General features: G+C 36.3%; 1 protein-coding gene across 11 annotated transcripts in view; it reads left to right on the top strand.

Moving 5' to 3' along the window:
- Nucleotides 1-24,836, top strand: part of ATG10 (autophagy related 10) — a 424,208-nt gene that overhangs the window by 320,462 nt on the left and 78,910 nt on the right. For 10 of the 11 annotated variants that reach the window (XR_009214122.1, XR_009214121.1, XM_058440748.1 and 7 more), the window contains 2 exons: nt 711-849; nt 14,784-14,881. Coding sequence is in view for 9 of the 11 variants with exons in the window: in XM_058440748.1 (XP_058296731.1) it covers nt 711-849; nt 14,784-14,881 (237 nt within the window). In the remaining 2 variants the exon portion in view is untranslated. Of the gene's footprint in view, nt 1-710; nt 850-14,783; nt 14,882-15,173; nt 15,218-24,836 lie in introns of all 11 variants that reach the window. The other variant, XM_058440750.1, reaches the window with a different exon arrangement.

Here is a 24,836-nt window from a genome sequence, read left to right as displayed (position 1 = left end):
CCACACACAAAAATCAACCAGTAAAAAATGATCAGGTAAGAAGTGAGATGACTATCATCATCTCTGCTTACAAAACTCTGTTCAAGTTGACATTAATATTTGCCATCTACTCTATTATAAATCAAGATTTATTGTAGAAATATACCAAAGATAGCACAATAATGAAGAAAACAGAATCATCTCAGGTTTTGAAATACACCTAACAAATTCAACCTCTTGCAAAATAACTTTCTTATTCAAAATGGAACTGGGAATTGTTCAGTACACAATGAATCATCTTTTGGCAAGCACAATAGAATCTTTAGGGACATTTCACAGCCTCTTGTTCAATTGTTAGGATGTTTTTAGCTTTCACAGGTAGGGAAGAAGGTAGCTTGTATAGCCATCATCTTGTTGCTAAAATTGTACAGTAAAGATTTTTCAGGCAATAGATCTTTTTGGATTTTTTTTTCCTTTCTTCTTCTTTATCCAGAGCCTCTTTGTGTCTCAAAAACAATCTGGAATTACTTAATGCTAATGTTTTCTGGTTTTACTATTTACCCAGGACTCAAATGTTAAACATTAATATGGGAAACTCCCTTTTCCTTGCCTCATAGCCTTATATTTATTTAACTGTTATTTTGAAAGAAGAAAATCTCCTCTTTTCCTCTCCATGTTAGTACTTTTCTTATTAAGCAACCCGTTTTCGTTTTGTTTTTGCTTCTTTTCAGGAGGCTTTCGAGCTACCCTTGGATGATTGTGAAGTGATTGAAACTGCAGCAGCGTCCGAAGTGATTAAATATGAGTATCATGTCTTATATTCCTGTAGCTACCAAGTGCCTGTACTTTACTTTAGGGCAAGCTTTTTAGGTAAGACCATGTCTGAAGCTAAAAGTAAATTTATAACATTTACATATAAAGCAAAAAGCATATTTGGAAAATTATTCTCCAGAGGAAAAAAAATAGAGTTAAAAATAAGAAAACTGTGGGTGAGGTAAGGTTTTACCAGTAAATTTTCTCATGCTTCAGAAAGGGTATCAAGACTTCAGTGTGAATGATATCATCTCAGTCTTAAGTCTGATCTTCAGATTCTTGGCCTTTTGCCTGAAGTTGACTAAGCCCCCTGGCCCTTTTTCTTTTCTTTACTTTAAACAAGTAGGAACAACTTAAAGCTACAATGTTTATTTACTTCTAACTTTACAGTAAAAATTTATTTTAATCTCAGATGATCCAATTAACTCAGAAGCCCCGTGCCTCCTTCCCTAAAAGCTAATAATTATTTTAAGAAATGTTTATCAATTAGCTTAAGCTGTATTTAAAAATAGCACTAACATTTCCTTCAGCCATCTATACATCTCCAATGCCTTAGCTTCCTGTGATGCTGTTACTCAACTCATTCCCCTGCCAAGAAGGTGGAATACCCTGTCTCCTTGGAGGCCTTAGCTAATAAAGCTTATTTAATCAGCAGCCACATGGCGTCCTCACTCTGCAGCACAGCCATCCATGGCTTCCCGCTTAGAGTCCACTGCCTAAACCGGGTCAGCATTGGGATGTGCTGCTACTCAGGCCCAGGGACCAAGATGAGCCTCCTGTTCAGCCAACCCCTTGCCCTATTTCTCCTTTTGTATCTGGCCTTATCAGCAGCATTGTGCATTTTGAACAGCCTTCTTTTTTCTGGATAGCTAAGACATCTGAATTTAGCCAATGATATTTTATTTTTAATTAAAAAGTAGCTTAAGCTGTGAATGTGTGTTTGGTAGATTTAATCACTTGCTGTTATATTGTTTAATGGTCTCTAATTTTGCAGTGTTGGCAGTTTAACAAGCACTTAGGATTTAAAACACAAGAAGAAATTCTCATAGACTCTCTGGTGAGATTTTAATCTGAGGTGCAGTTCCTAAGAACTGACAATTTGGGGTAAATTTTCAACATGGGACATGGGGGATGGAGGACACTGATAGTTCACTAATTCACAAACTCTTGCTGTGGATTTATCCATATAATTATTACAAGCCTTTAAAACACTCATTTTATGGTAATTATATTTGGTTTGGAGCCCAGAGGTTAAAGGAATTTTCTTGTCAGTGAGCTGTGCTATACTAAAAAGTAGGAGATATATTTGTTTATTCAGGGGGAGGAAAATGTCTTTCTTGGTTCTGGTTTGCAATGGCTCTGCCTTCTAGATTCAGAGACAAGTCGAGGCTGCAGGTAGAGGAAATAGGACATTACTTCTTCAATACTGTACTTTCATATAATTAGTATTCACCATAAGCAGTTAATCACCAGAGAAGAGCTCCCAGAGACAAAACAAGTTGTTTAGCTTGTCAGCATTAGGGAATCAGAGGTGTTGAAACATGACTGCTTCTAGCTGGAAGTGGGTCTTGCCAAGGCCGGCTGATGAGCTCATATGTGTGCTTTGCTCTTATGTGCCAACAGCTCCCCTTACAGTACAGCACAGTAATTGTTCCTGCAAGTCCAATTATATTTTAATGACATTGGTGTAGTTTCTGTGATCCTTTCTTCATGATTTTCTATTCTTTTAAAAAAACACAATTAGCATTCTTGGCTTCTATTCGTATACTTTTACAATGCCCTCCATTTATGCCTTATAAAGGTAAACCAAAACAAGTCATTTGTTTTTATGTAGAAGCATTCACCCCCCACCACCACTGCTTTCTGTTCTATAGAGTGGGTAATAGGAATTTAAAATTTTATTTTGGCCCAGAATTCATTTAGTGCTTGTTCAGGTACATTAAAATATCAAATTTAATTTTTATGCAGCATTACTGAATGTTTTCTGGTGGAGAAACATGAAGAATGGTTCTTTCTTTCCTTTATCATATTCTAATAATTTACTTTTTCTTTCCACCTAACTTAACCTCATGGATATTTTTAAAATGTATCAACCTTTACTCTGGAGTCACAATTTTTCATTTATTCCCCCCCAGTCTTTTTTATTCTCCTTACCTTTTCCTGTGATATCTGATTACTCTGGCCCTTCATCTGTTTGTTAAACACATCTCTGTCAGTGTGGTGAAAGGATTCCTAATGTCTTCCTCTTATTCCAGGCCCGGATTTTTCTTTGTCTCATTCTAAGAGAGTTCCGACCTAGAAAGAGGATGACTGTACAATTTCTTGCCCAGGGGTCTCTTTTTTTGTTGTTGTTGCTTCAAAAATAGTTCCCTTAGCCTTATTTTTGACAGACATTTATAATTTCTTTTGCATTTGATTGTTAGTACAAATTAATTTCTCTGCTTTGCTCTAAATTTTCTCCCTGTACCTATTTTTTTTAAGGAAAAGCAAAACAAGTAATAAATAGTTTCCATTTAAATTTACATTACCCTTTCTTGTATCAACTTGTTTAGATTTCAGAAGAAATCTTTACTCTGGTTCTCGAAATGCAAATCCCTTAGACTTTGAGTTCCTTTTCTTTATATGGTCCAGTTTCCACCAGGCCAATTACTAGTAGCCAAAGACTCAGTTAACATGCCATCTATTCTTGTCACTCCCATGTCATGTCATGTCATATCATATAATATATTCTATTATATCACAATTTGCACTATAGCAGAAATATTTGTTTATATCTATAAAATGATATGCTGGAACATAGAGCTTCAAGGTAAAAACAAGAGTGAAGGAAATTGATATTGAGTGCCTACAAAGTGAGAAGATTTATTTATGGCTTTGTGTGTATACATGTATAAGATATATGTATGTATATATATATGGCTTATTCAACTGTGGCACAGCATCAAGTATTTGTTAAGTGAAACGATAATGAAGAATTTCTAGCCATTTAAAAAATATAGCCCAAGAATGGAAACATTGTGGTGGTGCCTACTTCAACTGCTATGCCTGGTTTTGAAAGAGGAAGTAATTCTGTTGTCCCCAGGAGACCTAGGACCCAAACCATCTATGTATCTTTACTCTTTAGTCTGATACTTTTCAGAGACTATAGGAGTAGTGGACTTAGAAAAATAGAACATCCTGAGGACTCAAAAGTGGGTATCCAAACTAGCTGAAGCAGCTGTTCCACTTCTATAAACACGTATTTTTATTTAATCCTTGAAGGCAGACAGCCAAGTTGAGACAGCATTCTGCTTCTGCCTCTCATTTCTACTACTTTGGTGTACAGGAGCTCAGTTACCAAGTGGGCAACGTGGATTTAAGAGAAGAAATAAGCCCTTCCATCCCAATGTTCTGTTTTTCTCTAACTACTTTTGTCATTGTAGGTTTGGGAGAGGTGGTGGGACACAGTTAATACCCTTTGTCACTCAGCAGAAGGTGAGACGTAATTGCATGTCTGTTGAGTAATAATAAATAGCCTACATTGGAATAGTGCCTTATAGTTTAGTAAATCCACTCCCACAAAGCACTGACATCTTCAAGTGCATGCTGTTTTTTTTTGTTTTCTTTTTTTTCCCACTGTTTTTGAAGCATACCATATTAAAGAATTTTTTGTATCATTCCAAAGCCTTCTATCCACTCCCTACCATTCTTATTCCCTGACCTTTTTATGTCTCATTTTCCCTTTTGAGGGCTCAGCTTTGATCAAAAGCTAGTGGCAAATGTTACAAAGGTGGTAAAACCCTTAGGCACACACATAATGGCCTTTTGCCTTACCAGAGGCCTAGGCTTAAATATTTTCTTCTTACATTTAGCTAGAGATTTCCATATTTATTTCATCTTGAATTCTGATTCATCTCTTTCTTTTCATTTGTTCTCAATCTCTATTGAAAAATGGACCAAGTGGTTCTTCTTATTTTCAAAACATTTAATTCTTTGGATGACATATGGGTTCTTCTTGGGAGCTGTTTTGACGTATTTCTTTAATTAGTCAGCAGGGCTGCATTTGAATAGAAGTGGAATCATTTCCTCCATTCAGCAAAGGAATGGTTGTCCTTTATGGAGACCATTCTATTAATGGCCCAGGAAATAAGGGTATAGAATTAAAAATGTAGCCTAAATATTTCACGTGAAAGATTTGTCCACTTGTTGTAGGCCTGAAGGATGCTCATGGAGAAACAGGGCAAAAGAAATAATCAAAGAGTAGTTCCTTCTCAAAGGCAGCATGAACCAAACTAAGATAAAGGCCATGATAAAGAAAGAATAATGGAAAGTTTGGAATTAAAGCAGCATATAAATCATCAAGCAGGAAAAGGATTGTGGTTTGCAACAAGAGGACGTCTTTGGAGTGCATAGAGGAGAACGACAGTAAAACAGGAAAGATGGGGGTTGGAGGAAGCTGAAGAATAAAAGTAGAATATCCATAGCTCTGTCCAACAACTTGTAGAGGACAGCCACAGGTTGGGTTTCTTGAAGAGGTTAGGAAAAGTATTGTAGAAGGGGAGGAGAGTGAGTGCCAAGCTGTGGGGGCTGGAGAGAGCCCACCATATTTGGAGAACAGCGAAGGACCAGTTTGGAGTAGGGGCTAACTTAGGATGAATTATGGAAGAAATAGTTGAAAAGATATGTTGAGGTCAAATTATGGAAGAGATAATGGATAGGAAGGGGTTGGAAGATATAAAGAAAAAGTGAAAGAGTTTGAGCAGAAGTGAATGAGACCAGAGGAAGGATTTCCTAGAAATTGTGCCTGAGTAAAACAGAAAGAAAAGGAATTGAAGGGTGAGAATGAAATTTGAAAAAAAAAAAAAAGATTTGGCTTTTTCATTGTTGTTGTTATTAATTTTATAACGATTTTAAAACAATAACCTCTTAGAGAAAATGAGTTGGAAAGAACATATTTTCAGGGAAAAACGTATTATTGCAAGTACAGTAAGAGTTATGGTTAAGGCAGCTTGTTGAATAGGAAGAAAGATAGTGGATTAGAGAAGTATTTTAAGACTGGGGCAATAACGACTCTAGTTAATTACTACAGTGAGCAAAAAATAGAAAATTATTTGACAGATAATTTAGAGTCTTAATTGATTGTAAAGAATCTTTAAGAAAGTTCATATATTTATATTTATGTTACACATATGTTTATGTAGACAGTAAATCTAGCCAAGGTCATGATAATGAACCGTAACATGAATTTTGGTGAATTGAAAAGAGATTCTAGGGATTGAAATGAATTTGAAGAGCAAACAGTGAAAGTTATTTTTAAAAATAATGAAAAATTATCTAATACAAATATATTCAAACTGAAAAGTCCAAATAACGAGGAAATCTAGTGAGAATTATTTGTTGAGCCATGTAAATGTTTGAAACATTTTGGGGAATTAGGATAGAAGTCACATGTTGGGTTAGAACATATGATAGCAATAGAATCTCATTGAAAAATCTAGCCCTGTTTTGAAAATGTACTAAAGGAAAGGTGCGAAAGAAATGGGAAGTAAAACTACAGAGATAGCTAGTTAGCCAAAAGGTTTATTGTAAGCAGAATATTGCTTAACCACGTATACAAAAGGCAAGAGATTTTAGATGGACCCAGAGGCTTGGGAGAGAAAATAACAAGGTAAGTACATTAATTTTATTAACCTGTAAGCGATTGTATTTTAGCTTTCTTAGGTGAATGTTTGTGCCATATGGAAAAAACATCTCTTTGCTTACTATTGGCAAAATGAGCCCTGTTTGAAATATCTATCAAAATATACATGAGTGCCTACTGTGTGCACAACACAAATCTCATTAGCCTCTCTTTAAAATATGCTGAAACAAATCACTGCCTAACTTGTAACTCATGTATTGTTTTTCTGCTCCTTCAAAGTCATCAAAGCAGTGTTCGAGTCTGTATGTTAGGTGCTGTTTTGAGAAGGCAGAGACTGCATTCCATGAGAAGGAGGCCAGGTTGGATGGTGGAAGTAAGGGTATTCAAAGTGCTGGTATAGAGTAATATAGTAGTAGTAATAGGTCCATAATGTGGGGACAGTGAGGAAAGCCAGGAGTACAAATTGCTGAGTATTAATCTCAAGAGTTTGGGATCAAAACCTCAGAATACTTTGGATAGGATTGAAAATAGAGTGTCGGCAGGGCGTGGTGGCTCACGCCTATAATCCCAGCACTTTGGGAGGCCAAGGCTGGTGGATCACCTGAGGTCAAGAGTTCGAGACCAGCCTGGCCAACATGATGAAACCCCGTCTCTACTAAAATACAAAAAAATTAGCTAGGCATGGTGGCAAGCGCCTGTACTCCCAGCTACTTGGGAGGCTGAGGTGGAAAATCGCTTGAACCCAGGAGGCGGAGGTTGCAGCGACCCGAGATCATGCCACTGCAGTTACAGAGCGGGACTCTGTCTCAGGGAAAAAGAAAAAAAAAAAAAAAGAAAATAGAGTGTCTTCTGCTTTAGAACCAGCAGACCTTAGGCTGTAGATCTCCAGCTGGTAGTATGGTTCTCAGATTTCTGGATCAATAGTGGTATCACAGGGCTGATGTCTCAGGTATCTTGTGGACCCAATGTTGCTTCCCTTGGGACCATTTTCTGATTCAGAGGTTCATCAAAATGATCTTATATGTCCTTTACTAGGTTAAGTGATTCACTTAATTTAAATGGAAGGGTATAACATCACTTGCATTATTCCATGTTTCTTAACACTGTGTGTGGACAGTTTAAGATGATTCACAATTGCTCCTGTATGTGCTATTGGGCATATGTTCATAAAAATAGATTGTAACACACATAAACTTTCTCATGTAATTAAAAACCATATTAACATTTATTTTTTCTATTCAAGATTGCTAGACAAATATATAACATTTTAAGCTGATAATTTTAAAAATATTTATTAAGCAAGACTTTTAAACCATCTATTTGTGCTGTATTAGATGTGTACCCCTGGTTGCAAATAATTTGATAAGCAGGAAAAGACTTATTGAAGGGTAGATTGTAGAGTCAACTGAAGGTGGTAGAATGACAAGGCAAGGGAATATCTGCCTTCCTGTAGCTTTGGTGATAGAAATGGGGCTCTGCCTCCTACTTATTTTGGAATTTATCTCCCAAATTGGAAGTATGTTTGGATACTGAGAAATCACATATCTGCTGTATGGATCTGCTTAATGCTATGGATTTATGTGAGTATGAGGGTTTTTAAAAATACAAATGTAAAACATTTAATCAATTTTATTATGATCATTCAGCCATTATTCTTAGAATGTGCTAATTACTCTGGAAATAATGTTGAACTTTCATCTGTTCATTCATTTGAAAATATTTATACATAAGGCATGAATATGTTTCTGAAATGCTGAGATAAATAAAGGAAATCAGAGATGGATAATACCATCAAGGAGCTTACAGTCTAGTGAGGGAAACACAAGATAGGTCTGAAATTCACTATAACAAGTGGAATATATTAAGGACCATAAGAGAGGTAAAAGGCACCAGGGCTTGGAGAGCTATGACTGCCTTGAGCTGTGGTGATCAAGAGAGGCCTTGGCTGGACATGGGATTTGTCCATGAGTGATAGGGGAAAGGGTGAGCCAGGCTTGGGAAGAAAATCATGAAAGGAAAAATTCCAGATACTCATAGGTTAGGCAGTGTTGATGGGAACCACTAGTAATAGTAGCAACAAGAACAATACAACTCATATGCATGTATAACTTTAAACTTTACAAAGAACTCTTGTGCACAGAAACACATATAATGTAGTGGTGAAAAGTGCATGGTCTAGAGTCAGAAAACTTTGGTTCTGATTCCTAGCTCTGCTGCTTACTAACCTTATGACCTTGGGCAAGTTATTGAACTTTGCCATTTCTTTTCTTTCATCATCTGAAAAAAAAATTGAGTTAGCAATAATACTGATTTCAGAGTTTCGAGGATCCTGAGCTTATATTGGAAATGGGGCTTCACACTTAGTGCCTTTCAGTCATGCTAGCCAAATTATATATCTAGATCTTCACAATAAAATTAGAAGGTGGGAACTATTATTACCCTCATGTGAAGACAAAAACTGCTCAGAGGGGTTATTTATTCAGGGGTACATAGAAAACTATAGAGTTGGGACTTAAACTCTATAGCCCACTTTTCACTGCATGACACTTTCATTCAAATAACTAAAATTTAAGAACCATATAGGTTAAATTAATTAATTGATGTTGTATGCAAGCAAAAGAAAGTTGCCATAGTTCATATTTTTGGAATTTCATTTAGATTTCTTGAGCTCAATAAAGATACAAAGTCCTAAAATGCTTATAGGAATAAATAAAAGTTACAGAATTAGCCAGTATAGTAGCTGATATGAATGTACATGAACAATTGCACTCATTTCATATCACAATATAATTTTCTCACTGAAGCAAAAATGAATTTTCTCCCTTGGTGGAGCTTCATCTCTGCCTTACTGTGGAGTATGACATGAATTTTTATATCTTTCAAAGCTCTGTTGAAGGCAATATATTGAATAATGACATCTTTTGTTGCGAAAAATCCACTCTTTCCTTTTTATTTCTAGTGGCCACATTCAGAACATTATTCTTAAACTTACTCTGAATTACTTATACTCTCTCTAGTCTTCATTTTAGGAGTTAAAAAATTTTAGTGAAACCAAGCACAATAAGGATAAAGGTGACTCCAGCGTGCTTGCACTAGAGTTAGATAGTGCTGGTGAAATATCTCATGCTGTTATTGGCTTCATGAAAACTAACAGCCCTGAGAAATTTAATTTAGAAAGCTGCACATTTTGAGTAATATATAGATTACTTGACATGTGGGTTATTATTCAATTGAGAGATTTTATATGAAAATGTTAAATGCTACTGACAGTTGCTAAAGATTGTACTTTTTAATTATTCTATTTTTCACCTAATGTCTCTTCTTCTTTTGTCATTGACATTTTAGATTACTGACAGAACATTCCATTAGCTTAAATGTGTATTATCATTCCAAGTGATATAGGCACATAGTAGGCACTCAGTAAACACTTGCTATATAAATGACCTCAATTTACCATGCTCACTATGTAGGTTACTACTGAAATTATTTTGGCTTCTACTTCTTTTTCAAGTATTCAAGAGATTTTACTGAGCTACTCAGCCTCAATGTGATAAATGAAATTTCTAAGCATGTTGAAATTGGTGCAGTTGAGTATCTTGGATCTGAAACGAAGGAGTTGTTGGTTGAGTATGCTTATGTCTCCTCTGACTGAGGCCAGATGTAAAAAAATAGACTCTCTTAACATGATTTAAAGTTTCTCATTGAAGATACTTTGAATTGAACATGCAGGCACATAATAATGTGTTTTATGTACTTAACCAAGTATTTATGTCCATATTTTAAGTTTTGAGTCTTCAGTTTTCATAAATAAGTTGATATGTACAACATTCTTCAGGTTTCTGCTTTGTTTATATGATGCAGTTCTTTATACATATATAAATATCCCAGTTTAATTGTTTCAGTGGGATTTCTCAAGTATCCATTTTGCTTTTGAAATAATTAGAGTCATGATCATATTTGAATGCATTTTAGATATTACTAATGTATGCCAGGATTTTGAAGATATTGCTGATTAAGTTAGATCTTTTTGTTTTTGTATGAAGGATCTCAAAAACTAACTTTTGTATGTCTTTGATGATGAAGGTGTAAACTGTGACTAGGCAAACCAGTGACGAAGGCTTAGGGAACAGAAACCACATCGTACCTCATTAAGTCATTGTTGTCATAGAGGCAAAGCTATATTTACCCAGACCTTTTACAATGTAAGTGGTCAGCAGAAACTGGAGAGATTTGCAGAGACACAGAGGAAAAGCAAAATTATATACTTTTGCCAACCATGCTCTGATTACTCAACATATTTTGGGAACTGCTCGTTTTGAAACTTCTTCCAGTCCTTGTGGCTAAAAGTTGGAAGATGGTTACCCGTTAAAGGTGAATTTGTTTGGCGACAACAAAATCATTTGGAGCCAAATATATGGAATAAAATAAGTATAATTTTTTTCCTTTGATTTAAACTTATTTGGGACTAGTAAGTAATTAGTTACTTGTCTGGCTCTGAAGGCAGTTCAAAAGTTCAAAGGCAGTTCCATTGACAGAATTACAGCATTGTTGGAATAAATATTGGTTGAATTTGCTGAATAGTCAGGTAACCTCCCTAGGTGACTGTTTTGAGGAACAGTGGTCTTTTGAATATTTAAGACCTGATATGCTTATTTTAAAGACATGTAGTCCCACCAGGCCTAGTATGCTACCAGCAGGGGGTGCCAAACACAGAACTTCGATAGGTGCTAAAGAGACTTTGCGGCGGCCCTTGAGATAGCCGTTATGGGCCTAGAAGCAGCAGATATTTTAACAATGGTATTATAATTGCTTGTTGACCTTCCTCAGTTTTTTTTAGGCAGTTAGATTTTGGAAGTTGGAGACCATGGCTTGGAGAGGGTATTCATAGAGGTCACGACTGTCTAAGCCATCTCAACCAGTTGCATCATTGTGGAGGTATAACAGACTTGCACTGTTACGTTACCAATTTTTCCACTGGTTTCCTCATTTGAAGAGTCTACTTTTCAAACAAAGCTCTGGTTACAACAGAAAAGCACCCAAGTTGGTTTAGAAAGTTGGGGTGAGAAGAAAATAGCGCTTATTCTGAAGAAAAAGAAATAAAGCTTTGCCAGGCCTCATTGGGATTGCAGCTAAAGGACTCCACTGAGGTAAATACTTTCCTGGCCTCTTGTGTCTGCCCTTCCCTATATAGCCACATTTTTGTAAAGATGGAGTCTCACTTTGTTGCCTAGGCTGGTCTCAAACTCCTGGCCTCAAATAATCCTCCCACCTGGGCCTCCCAAAGTGCTGAGATTACAGGCGTGAGCCACTGTGCCCAGCTGTTGTTGCTGTTGTTGTTTAAGGTGATGAAAATGTTCTAAAATTGATTGAGGTGATGATTGCGCAACTCTACGAATATAATTGAATTGTACACTTCACATGGGTGAATTGTATGTACGTGAATTATATCTTGATAAAGTTATGTGTGTTTTTTTTAAGTCATTGTCTTTAAGTGACAAATGTTAGTGATATGCATGTAGTGCTAATTATCCCCTACCCAGTCCTGGTGGTCTTTCCACTGGTTGGCACCTCTCCCTGGAACGCTGTGCCTCTCAGTGTTTGTACACAAGTTACTTTCTCACTAAAGTCTAAAATTGCAAACCCACCTCTGGCTGGCACTTCTTAGCCTGTTTACTTTTCCTTTTCACCATAGTATGTATCACCTCCTAAGAAAATATACAGTTTACTTGTTTATTGTGTTTGTTGTTTATTTTCACACACACACGCACGCACACACACACACCCCAAGGCATAATGTAACTTCCCTGAAAACAAGGATAATTGTTTTGCTCACTGATGTATCACAAAGGCTTGGAACAGATGCCTGGCATATAGTAGGTGCCCAATTACATAAAACATCTACTTCTAAAATTAACTTCTATCCAAACCATTTACTCTGTACTTACATTGTTGCCTGAAATACTTTAAGGAATAAAATTAAAATCATTACTGATTACCAGATATGAAACCCAGCATTCTTCTCTAGGTCTGAAAAGCTTTATGTTAGTAGAAATAAAGTTAAGGAAGACATTTTTTCATCATTTATCATTTACTCAGTAACTACTTATAAAGCATTTGCAATGCCTCTGCCCTCAGAGGCAGTGTGGACCAGCAGGAAGAGCACTGGTGAGTCCTGAGATCTGGATTCAGACTTCAGTTCAGTCATGAACTGGCTGCATACTTTTGGCAGATACATATTTCCTAAGACCTTGGCTGCCCTATTTATAAAATTAGTGGTTATACTAGCTCTAACATTTTATTATCCTACTGCAGGTATTTGATTACTTCTAACTTTGACATGTAAAAATTATTTTAAAAGCATGTCATTCTATAATTTGATTAGTTTACTATTTGACACTAAAGTACTTAAGATCTTATTTGCCTCTTCCCACACCAATACACACACACACACACACACACACACACACACACACACACACACACACACACACATATGCATGCATGGCATGTGCATATTTCAAAGATGCATAGTGCTTAAGAGCAGAGTTTGGCCCTACTCTGTAAATGTGTTCAGAAAACAATATAACACAGGTACTGAAGGCAGCTTGTTTGTAACTTGTAGCTAAACATGACATTCAAATGTTAATTGGATGAATAAATCTTGTTCATTTTACAGACATGGAAATGTCAATGGAATAAAACTGTTTATCACAAGATAATGGTCTCCTGCCGCCAGATAAATGCCAAGATGAAGATACTTATTGAAAATATATCAAAATATTCTATTGCTATTTATTGAAAATAAAGGTTGAGGAAAAGTTCAACTTTTTAGGTCAAACATGAGAAATGCCCTGCTTGTGATATTAGTATGGTACTATATCAAAGATGATATGCACGGTATAGCAACATGGGAAAATTCTAAGAAATAACCGTCTAGAAATGAATCTTTTAGGTTTGAGAATTACTGGAATAATTGTGTGAGGGCTGGGAGGAGATTTGTAATATTTATTGAGCTCTTATTGTGTGCCTAACACAGTCCTGGGTGCATTCACTAGTGTAAGCCTCAAAAGAACAATACCCAGAAAGGATCATTATTCTCATTTTGCAGGTAAAGTTAAAAGCAAAATAATTTGCACTCACATAGAGAGTAAGTGCCAACACCAGGATTTAAAACTTAGTCCAGATTCCAAATCGAGTGCTTTTTCCCCCAACACCATACATTTCTACTTATACTTGAAAGTCTTAATACAGTGATTTTTGGAGCTCTTGAGTAGATTATTTTCCTTATGCTTTGTTGCCCCTGATGACCAAATACTTCTTTGGTCTAAATATTCAGTATATTGCTATGTGAAATATCTTTAAGTGATATCATCCATTAGCCCAAAAGAGCATGCCCATAAGTCTTGAGGGCCTTATAGCTCTGAATGGATCAAGTTATATTGGATTCTAGCATTAAGACACCTTCTTTCCAGCAGTGTATGGTTTGAAATCTTTAGGTGACTTCTTCTTTCTGCTTTCTTTTCAGAACTTAGATACCTATTTTTCCACTTTACTTACCTTGTGTATAGTATAAGTGCCATAGTGGTCTTTGTAAAATACATCTTTTGGGTGGATACAGAGGGATAATTGAAAGAACTTAAAGAAAAAGAGCATTATTGTTCAATAAAACTTTTACTTCCCTCTTCATGCCAACCCCGTTCTTTTGTCCCTTCCCACCCCAAGAGTCCCTTTCTCCACCTGCCATAGACACCAAGTGTTAATATCTCTCTTCCTTGGACCATCAGTGAGCTTCAGTCTTCTTCATGCAGAGACCACTCTACTGTAATATACTTGTCATAGTTTCCTCAGTAGATGATAGGCTCCTTGTTAGGAGAAATTGTGTGTTTTTCTTCTCCCTATTCTCCATGGTACCTGATGGAGTGATTTGGACATTATAGATACTCCATGAGAATGTGAAAGATGCATGGGTATGGCTTCTTTGTTTTAAGGACTAGAGGAAGTATGAAGGATTCAGAGTATTCATGGTGCACCTTTATAAATATGGGAGTCTGTTGGTTCCTTTGCCTGTGCTTGTATCTGTCAGTTCTCTCTAAAACACATTTGGATTTTATTTATTTTGTAAAATTCCTAGAGGCAGTGAATGAACAGATAATTTAAATGCTAGATGGATACAAAGCTGAGAAGCTTGAATGTTTAAATTTCCCTCAGGAAGAAAATAGTAATTCATATAGCACTCTCTTGATATATAAATAGCATGTGCACTGAAGATCTTTCTAAAAGTCATGATATTCTTTCAGGAGTTTTAGATTGACACCAAGCACCATTGTGTCACATGAATTACTAACTCAGTCTTTACTATGCACTTTCACAGATGGGAGACCTTTAACTCTGAAGGACATATGGGAAGGAGTTCATGAGTGCTATAAGACGCGACTGCTACAGGGACCATGGGACACTATTACACAACAGGTCGGAAAGTGTTGTCATTTTATTGTATGCATTTTATTGTATTCTTCTGCTCATCTTTTCTTCTAGTTCCCTCTCCAACTCTTTTCCCTATTTCACTTGTCTATATCTTTACATATTTCACCTCAAAGACAGTTTCCTTAAAAAAAACCTTCCCAGACCCAGTCTTGGTTTAGCCACCCTATTATAAGCTCTCAGAGTACCCTATAATTATCCTTTAGAATGCTTATTCCAATTTTAAATTACATATTAGGATGATTTAAAAAAATTGATGTCTGTCTTTTCCACTATACAGATACTCCTTGACTTACAATGGGGATACATCCTGATAAACCCATCGTAAGTTGAAACTATCTTAAGTAGAAAATGCATTTAATACACCTAATCTACTAAACATCAAAGCTTAGCCTAACCTACTTTAAATGTGCTCAGGACACTTACATTAGCCTACAGTTGGACAAAATCATCTAACACAAAGCCTATTTTATAATAAAATATTGAATAGCTTCATGCAATTTATTGAATACTGAAAGTGAAAAACAGAATGGTTGTATAGGTATCAAAATATGGTTTCTCTTGAAGATGTATCACTTTTGCACCATGATAAAGTCTAAAAATTGTTAAGCTGGACCATCCTAATTCTGGGACTGTCCATACTGTGAGCTCTCATATAGGCAGACCATGTCTCTTTTATTCTTCATTGTACATGCAGCACCAGCACAGTATTTATCATATAGTATGTGCTCAATAAAAATGTATTAAGCAAATGAAAATAGAAACTAAGTTGGCTTATATACTAAGAAATAGATTATTTGGCTTATGTAATCTATACTGTTTTACAGTTTTACTCATAAATACATTTGCAAAAAAGAAGAGCTTTTGATTAATAATATGGTTGCAATAGTGATTTGCAAAAGTAGAGAAAATAGATCTGCAAAAGTAGATATAAAAAGTAGATTTGCAAAAGTAAAGAAAATAGATCTGTCAATCATATAAGTCATTACTGCCTTGCTAAAATCAGTAGTTATTTTGGAAATTTAAAAATACTCATCACCTTGCAACCAATCATGATCTCCTTAAAAATGATTTTTACTTATGTCAAAAATATTATTTTTTCCAAGCTTCTGTTCAGCTTAATGAAAGCTTCCTTTAAAAATGACTTTATCAGTTATTAGAATTTTTATGCCTTCTTATGTGTTTGATCATAATGACAGTTTACCTCCCAATCAACATACGAATCCTTAGCATCTTGTAAGTGGTTCTTTAACAATGACCATTTTCTAGGTTTTAATTGAGGACAAAACTAGCTTTAGGTATTTGTATCTTTCACACTGCCCCTCAAATTAATCTTTTCTGTTCCCACTGTCACCCTCCTAGATCAAGCCCTCTGACCTCACGTGGAACAATTAGTAAAGCCTCTTATCTGTGGTCTTCTGCTCCTTTCCTCTCTGCCTCTTACCTGTAGTCATATCTTTTTAGCCACTGCTGTGCTTACTTACCTGTGCTGAAACCTGCAATAGTTCTCCGAGGGCCTATGGGATGTGGTCTAAATGCTTTGCCTGGGTGTCAGAGGTTGCCACTCCCTGGTTCCAACCTGCTCTTCTAAGTTTATCTTCTACTCCTCTGCTCTACACAGCTCTTGCCAAATATGGTTATTCATCTCTCTATACTCCTCTTGTACAGTTTGTTCTTGGGATCTTTTCTAGATCTAATGCCTTCCCTCATTTTTCTGTATGCATTACCTGTTACTACCTGTCCTCTCATACATTCCTTTCTCTGAAACCACCTCAACTCACAAAAATTGCCCCTCTGAAATCCAAATCTGTAGACCAGGCATCTATGAAGAAGTATAATATGAAATATGAGAAAACCAACCATAAAGATTTGGCAAGAACATTTTATTTTATACAAACTATTTTGGATTAACCTTTATGTCAAGATGAGTGCTAAGAGTTCCAACTTCTAGTGTCTTGTCAGTGGCCACAAACTGTACAAAAATTTGTATTGTAGAGTCCTTATCCTCAAGACCCAGAAAATGTTTGGTTGTAAGAGTCAAGAAAGATGGCAAAAGATAGAGGAAAAAAATATTCAAAAATATATGTGTATTTAACTTCACACCCATTTATCAACTCTTTCTCAATTCCATTATACTCTTGAATCCAGTTCTTACCATTTTCCTTTTCTGTCTCTAGCAGATAATTAATCTCCTTAATGCAGGCCTGTATATAGCACAATTTCTAGTGGTCTATGATATTTTATATTTTAATTCCACGTGTCTTGGTTTTGACCCATGACATAAGAACAAGATTTTGATACAATGTTGCCATAGATTTCTTTTTATTGATAGAACTCTTACATTGTTAAACTCACCATTGAACCAATCTGTATATAGATTGTTTTTAATAGAATTGACTAATGTCTTTCATTTTATAATTATTTCACTGTCACACAGATAGCCTATTAGTATACCATCTTTTTCCTCGCTATCATAGTATGGTATTACAGATCAAATCCTATCACAGCAAGCATTACTATTTCTAACACCAAGGCTGGGGCTCACTTAATAGGAGGGATATTTGATATAACCACACTACGACACAACTATAAAACTTAGGTGGTCCTTTGGAATTGATCTTATTGGGATTTGATGGGTGAACAGATACCCTACTTCTAATAACAATGTTTATTTAAGCTTTAAAATTGCTCATCACACCGCATGTTGAGGCATTACAGACCAAGTAGGGGAAACTCATTCGTAGCCATTGCACTACTTGGCATTTGAAAATCATCATGAATATTTCCTTTGGAGATCTTGGCTTTTAATCCCAGATTGGTTAATGGGTTGGTATTTATATCCTCTTTTTTGCTTGAGATCTTTGGGAGAATGGGTCTTCATTTTTTAGTACCACATACGAAGAAAAAACAAGGTGTCCTCAGTGAGATGGAGGGGGAGAAGATAATATAGCACTAGGGAAGAATGGGCTGATAGAATATTGGTGGTGTTGAATAGTAGACACCGTTCTGCAGAATTATACTAAGGAATCATTAGCTTGCGGACTGAACATGATAATAATACGCTGTCCCCAGAGTGGCTTAAAAACAAAAGCAGCCTTTGCATAATATAAAATGCATTTCACTTCATTTTCAGGCCTGATTGTGCTCATATAGTTTGTTGCTCTTCATCTTTAGCAATCACACTTCTGTTCTTTCAGCATTTGTCTTGATGATAAGGACCTATTCATGTCAGATGTAAACGCCCTCTTTTGAAGACAAGCCACTCATAAATTTCATACATTTGATTATGGTGATTACTTACCTACTTTTGTCCAACATTACAGACTACCTATTATATCAACCCTGTAGCCTAATAAAAAAACTTCTGAAAGAAAGTTAACAGATACTTAGGTTGGATCTGCCTTAATTGTTATAGTGAGTGTTACAATAATGATCACTGGAAGGTGTTGGCTCTATGTTTTAAGAAAGGAATTCCTGTGATCTTGGCATGGCCTAAAGTCACAAAATAAAAAAGGGTACCTTCAGTTTCACTTTAAGATATATGTGTTTATGTGCAGGGGTGTATAGTGGTCAGATAAGTAATTTTTTCTTACTGGATTCTTTTTTTGAACTTTATATTATGGAAAATTTTAAACACATACAAAAGTAGAGATAATTGTGTAATGTGCTTATTAGCTGATGAAGAGTTTGTTTTTTTTCCATATCTCATACAGTTAGGAACTTTTTTGAAGCAGTTCCTAGCATCATTTTATTTCATCCCTACAAATTTAAGTAAGTATTTTTAAAAGATAAGGGTTCTACATGAATGTTCGTATCAGTTTTATTTATAATAGCTCAAAATGGAAAAAAACTCAGGTGTCTTCAGTGGGTAGATGGTTAAACAGAGAGTAGCATACTATTACCATGGAATACTACTCAGCAATAAAAAGGAACCAATTATTGATATACTCAGCAACCTGGATGAATCTTCAAAGAATTATGCTGAGTGCAAAAAGGCAATCCCAGAAGTTGCAGAGTGTTTGATTCCATTTCTATAACATTTTTGAAATGACAAAATCATGGACTGAAGAACAGATTTGTGGCTGCCAGGTGATAGGGAGTGTGAATGGAAGGGAAATGGCTGTGGCTATTAAAGGCAACATGAGGGAACCTTATGGCAGTGGAAATGTTCTGGATCTTCACTGAATCAGCGTCAGTATCTTGTTTGTGATATTGTACTATAGTCTTGCAAGATGTTACCATTGGGGGAAACTGGATAAAGGTTTCCATATGATATCCTTTTGTATCACTTTAAAAAATTTTTATGTTTAAAGTAGAGATGGGGGTCCTATGTTCCCCAGGCTGCTCTTGAACTCCTGGCCTCAAGTGATCCTCCTGCCTTGGCCTTTCAAAGTGATGGGATTACAGGCATGAATCACTGCACCTGACCTCTTTGTATAATTGCTTACAACAAACATGAATCTACAATTATCTCAAAATACAATATTTAATTTAAAAAGGTAAGGGCTCAAAAAAACATAACCACAATTCCATTATCACAAATAAAATTACTAATAATTTCTTAATATCATTAAATAAGCAATTAATGTTTAAATTTCCCAAGTTCTTTTTTTATAGTTTGTTTATATCAGGATCCAAAATAAGGTTTACACATTAAAATAGTTAACATATCTTAAGACTTTTGGAATCTTACAGATTCTCATTCCTCCATCTCTTTTTTTTTCCTGGTAATTTTTTGTTGAAGAAACAGGTCGTTTGTTCTGTAGTGTTTTGCAGTCTGGATTTTTTTTTCTAATTGTATTTCTGTGGTGTTTAGTATGTTCCTCCCTGTATTTTTTTATAAACTGGTAGTTAGATCTTGAGGCTTGATCAAATTCAGGCTCGATTTTTTGGCAAGAATACTTCATGGTTGTTTCTGAGTATGCCATCGGGGGGGACATTATGTCTGGTTATCCCTCTTTTTTGTGATGTTAGCAGCCATTGATGATATTGCCTAGACCCATTAATTCATTAGTGGTTGCAAGATGGTGCTGTTCTAATGCTGTCATTCATTATTTATTAGTTGGACTACTTCTATAATGACAAAGTTTCTCTCTCCATCTTACTTACCTGAGGTATGCTTTGATTAGGAAAGGCAGGATAAATGCTTGATTCTTTCCCTTTGTGAGCTAGCTTTCAAGATAATGAGTTGTTTCTCTAGTATCCTCCCAAGGTAACCAAGAACTTTAAAAAATATGTCTTTATGGACTCATAGATATAAATGTTTTGTATGTGTCAGTTCATAGTAGTGGTTATCTTTATTGATGTTCAGTTTACCTCATCTTTAGCCAGTGGAAGTCTGGCCAAAGACATTGGCTCCTGAGTCATTTTGATACAACCCATGTGGCTTTGATGGCTTCCTTGTTCAGTGGTATGACAAGTGGTTGCACATGCATGTTGTGCAATTCCTGCCCAGACTTGTTGGAGTCAGCCAAGGAGAACTGGTTCCTTTGGGAAATGGTAGTGCCTTTATCTGGGTGTTGGAGCCAGAGAGAGTGGATTTGACTCTGTATGCCACCACTTACTAGCTGCATGATCTTGGTTAAATTACAAAGATTCTGTGTCTTAGTTTGATTTTCCATTAGAGGTAACAGTAGCATCTACACAGAGCGAATGGGAAGACTAAATGAATCAATATATGTAAAATACGTTGTACATTGCCTAGCACATAATATGTAGTAAATATATTATGTAATCATTATGGTCATAATCATTATTATTTTTTCCAGGTAAACATAGTTATTTCAGTGATTTTCTCAGCCATTGAAGATTAAGCTATGCCAAATTTAGGATCCCCCCTTCCCACCCTGGAATTGATACTAAACTTCTGGACCCTAACTAATAATATCTACCCCAGGGGCTCTGTTCCAGCTCTGTGCTGCCTCTTTCTCCTCCTCTCTCTCACCCTCGCTTTCTCTCTCATTAAACCTTTGCTTTCTAGGACCACATCCTGACTTTTGTGGGCCTTAGACACATTTACCTTCATTGACTCCTTTCTCCATAAAAAGGTATTAAAATTATATTTTATAGCTGCATTATTAGATGACTGTATTCATACTATATATTAAAATACTTTCTTTGACCTACAAGTTTATTATTTTATTTTTTAAAAAGCAATTAAAATATTTTCATGGATCCCTAAAGGTATTGTAGACCCCAGGCACTGTGCCTACTCTGTCTAATGAATAAGTCAGCCCTGCTACACCTTACTCTTTTCTGCTACCGCAACAGGGCTGCAGAAACATCAGGTGGCTGTCTGCAGTCCTTCTATACTCAGAAAAGTCTGGCTGCCCCTCCTGTTTTACAGCTGCCTAAATATAATGATGATGATGGAAGGGACTTTTCTTCATGAAACCTACCATGTACTAGAACCATATCCTCCCTATTCTCAAATTTGCAAACCACAAGAGAGTCTATTGTGTTGTGTCATTTTGTACGCATATATATGCACACACATGAGCATGTGTACATACACATGCCCCTCTTGGGAAATGGACTTTTCAAAATTGCCTCTCTCCAAGCCCCTGCTTTCCTTCCCAGCTCTGAGGAGAGAGAGTTGTATATGAAACTCAATCTGTATCTTATCTCTTTTTAAATATATTCTTTCTAACACTTGAACTATGTGCTTAAATTTGGAAACCAAAACTTTGGAGGTTCTTTGTTTTCTGATTCCATATGTCTGGGAAGGGAAAGTACAAGTGAATGAATGGGGTTGGATGGATAAAAGTGGGAAGAAACTCATTGATTATTTTCCTCATTTGATCCTACCATGCAAGTATTTAATACTATATAAGAGTAAGTTTAAATGTTTGTACAGAGTGGAATAGGAGAAGCCTGTGCAGCACACATTTTGCATATCCCAAATACCATTGAGTTCCTTTTGAAGACTTTGGAATGCCTAAAACATGCAAAAACATGACAATTTTAGTGGGTTTCATTATGTTTCCATGATAAATTTCTCAGGGTAAAAAAATAAAACAAAAACATAACCAAAAAAACATACTCCTTAGGTACCTTTTGGTGAATAGATTGCGTTTGACTCTCAGTGATGCAGGAAGTCACTGGTTAAGGATTCTTAAATAATGAAGCTTGATATGTTGCCTGGTGATTTATAATGATGGCTGATAAACTGATGATTTAATTGTGCTTCCTCTAGTAATAATCTTAAGTGCTCAAGTGAAGTTCCAGTGATTGGCTTTCTTCTGAACTCAGTCTCCCCGGAGTCTTTAGGCATCTCTTTTACACAACATCCGATAACTGACTTTTAACTGTTTCTATTTTAAATAATACAAATCAATTAAAACACACAGCTGTTTAACAAAACTTCTCAGTGTCAGTATAGGTCTCGGTGGGTATTTCCTGATGGCTGATAATGACATCAGTTTAGTGCACCTGGTAGTGTCTGTGTGAACTGGAAGTGGTTTAATTCTTAAATGACGAGAAAATTAAGAAGCCTTTATGGATTGCTGCTGCTTCTTCAGAATCACTGCCAGCTTCCTTTGCAGGCTTCTTTCATGGTGGAGCTTTATTTAAATGGGACTACAGATGTCATGTGATTGTTTTCTCTGTAATTTGCTGCTAATTTATTGAATCTGAGTTTCTAGGTATTAGCTGTGGGTATTAATAAGTCATTTAGGGGGCGGGTTTATGGCAGCACAGTAAATGTATCTAGCTTGCAGGCTTTTTGTAGAAACCTTCCTATGTTTTAGCAGTATTCAGTGATTCTGCCACAGTTTATTGTCTCAGGAGTGTGTGAGATATACTCTCTTTGTTATATCCTTACTTTGGCATCTTAGAGTAATAATGACAGTTCTGTTTGTCTCTACTAGCAATTATTTTTAGATTATCAGTCTGTACATGCATTGTGACTTTTAATGTTTATTAGCTGTTGATGCTATGGGTACCATACATGGTCAGGGTACTTTCCATATTCATTTTTTTTTTTTTCAGACAGAGTCTCGCTCTGTCACCCAGGCTGGAGTGCAGTGACATGATCTCGGCTCACTGCAACCCTCACCTCCTGGGTCAAGTGATTCTTGTGCCTCAGATTCCCAAGTAGCTGCGATTATAGTCATGCACTACCAAGTGTGTATTTTTAGTAGAGAAAAGGTTTCTCCCCATTAGCCTGGCTGGTCTTGAATTCTTGACCTCAAGTGATCCGCCAGCCTTCGCCTCCCAAAGTGCTGGGATTACAGGTGTGAGCCACCGTGCCCAGCCAATATTCGTTTTTTTATCCATTCAGAAATGTTTACTGTCATTCATACTCCATTGTGCTTTTCCTGTTTGGGGAAACAAAAGCACATTTTAATGAATTCTGTTTGTTCCTTAGACTTTTCCTACATTAAGAAATGTATGAAGAATGGCCAGGCATGGTGGCTCATACCTGCAATCACAGCTACTCAGGAGGCCGAGGTGGGAGGATTGCTTGAGCCTAGGAGTTTGAGGCCAGCCTGGGTAACATAACAAGACCCAATCTCTTAAAAAAAAAAAAAAAAGGTTATTTGGGTGTAACTGATTTTTACCAGAAGTGTCCAGAAATCTTACCTTTAAAAAAAAGGCATATGGGCCAGGCATGGTGGCTTACACCTGTAATTGTAATCCCAGCACTTTGGGAGGCCACGGCAGATAGATCACTTGAGGTCAAGTGTTTGAGATCAGCCTGGCCAACATGGGGAAACCCTATCTCTACTAAAAATACAAAAATTAACCAGGTGTGATGGCGGGCACCTGTAATCTCAGCTACTCGGGAGGGTGAGGCAGGAGAATCACTTGAACCGTCGGGAAGCAGAGGTTGCAGTGAGCAGAGATCATGCCACTGCACTCCAGCCTGGCAGCCTGGGCAACAGAGTGAGACTGTCTTAAAAAAAAAAAGGGCATATGAAACTTCTTTCTCACTTTCACTAAGTAATTTCTTTTCTTTCTTTCTTTTTTTTTTGAAACTGTGTTTCGCTCTTGTTGCCTAGGCTGGAGTACAGTGGTGTGATCTCTGCTCACTGCAACCCCTGCTTCCCGGGGGTTCAAGTGATTCTCCTGCCTCAGCCTCCCGAGTAGCTGAGATTACAGGTACCCGCCACCATGCCTGGCTAATTTTTGTATTTTTAGTAGAGATGGGGTTTCACCCTGTTGATCAGGCTGGTCTCGAACTCCTGACCTCAGGTGATCCACCCGCCTCGGCCTCCCAAAGTGCTGGGATTACAAGCATGAGCCACCACACCTGGCCAGTAACTTATTTTTCTTAAAACTTTTTTGGCTTTACACCTTGGAGTGTTTGTGGAAAGTCCTAAATGCATATTGAATGCTATTTAGGCATTGGTATAACAATGCTTTCTCATCTAGCTTTTACTTTCTAAAATTTTCTGACCACTAACCGCTCATTAAGTGTTTAATCTAAATACAATGGGAGTTGATTTATTATTGATTCCTATTGTATTGATTTCTAAGATGTTTTATCCCATTTTAATGGGAGCTTAAGATATATAGCTAAACAGGATATATTTCTTATAAATAACCAGGATGCTGGATTTGGGTCTTACTTCTTTAAGTTGAAGTTTATTTCACTACATAATAAAAACAAGAGGCTGGTTAATGTTCTTTGTTATGTGTACATCTGGTTGAGCAGAATATTGCTTAGCTTTTTACCATCAAAATTACACTTTTGACTCAGCACATGCTTTGAATGTATACGAAAGCTTTATTTTAGAGAATCTCCCAGCATTTCATTGATCCCTGGAATTACTGTTTCTTAAAAAGGAACAGCTTATCAATACAAAAATAAAATACCATTTAAAATATTGAATAATTAATTTTAATATTATTCATCTTAGCACATTTCATTTTGATAATTACTTACCATCAATTATTAATTTTTAATAAACATCTTAGTCCCCAAACTTCAAGTCTGAGG

This window comes from Hylobates moloch, unplaced genomic scaffold (assembly GCF_009828535.3).
Source record: "Hylobates moloch isolate HMO894 unplaced genomic scaffold, HMol_V3 SCAFFOLD_6, whole genome shotgun sequence".
NCBI classification, from domain to species: domain Eukaryota; kingdom Metazoa; phylum Chordata; class Mammalia; order Primates; family Hylobatidae; genus Hylobates; species Hylobates moloch.
The sequence above is the reverse complement of the archived record's forward strand: the minus strand, read 5'-3'. Positions and strand labels throughout refer to the sequence as shown.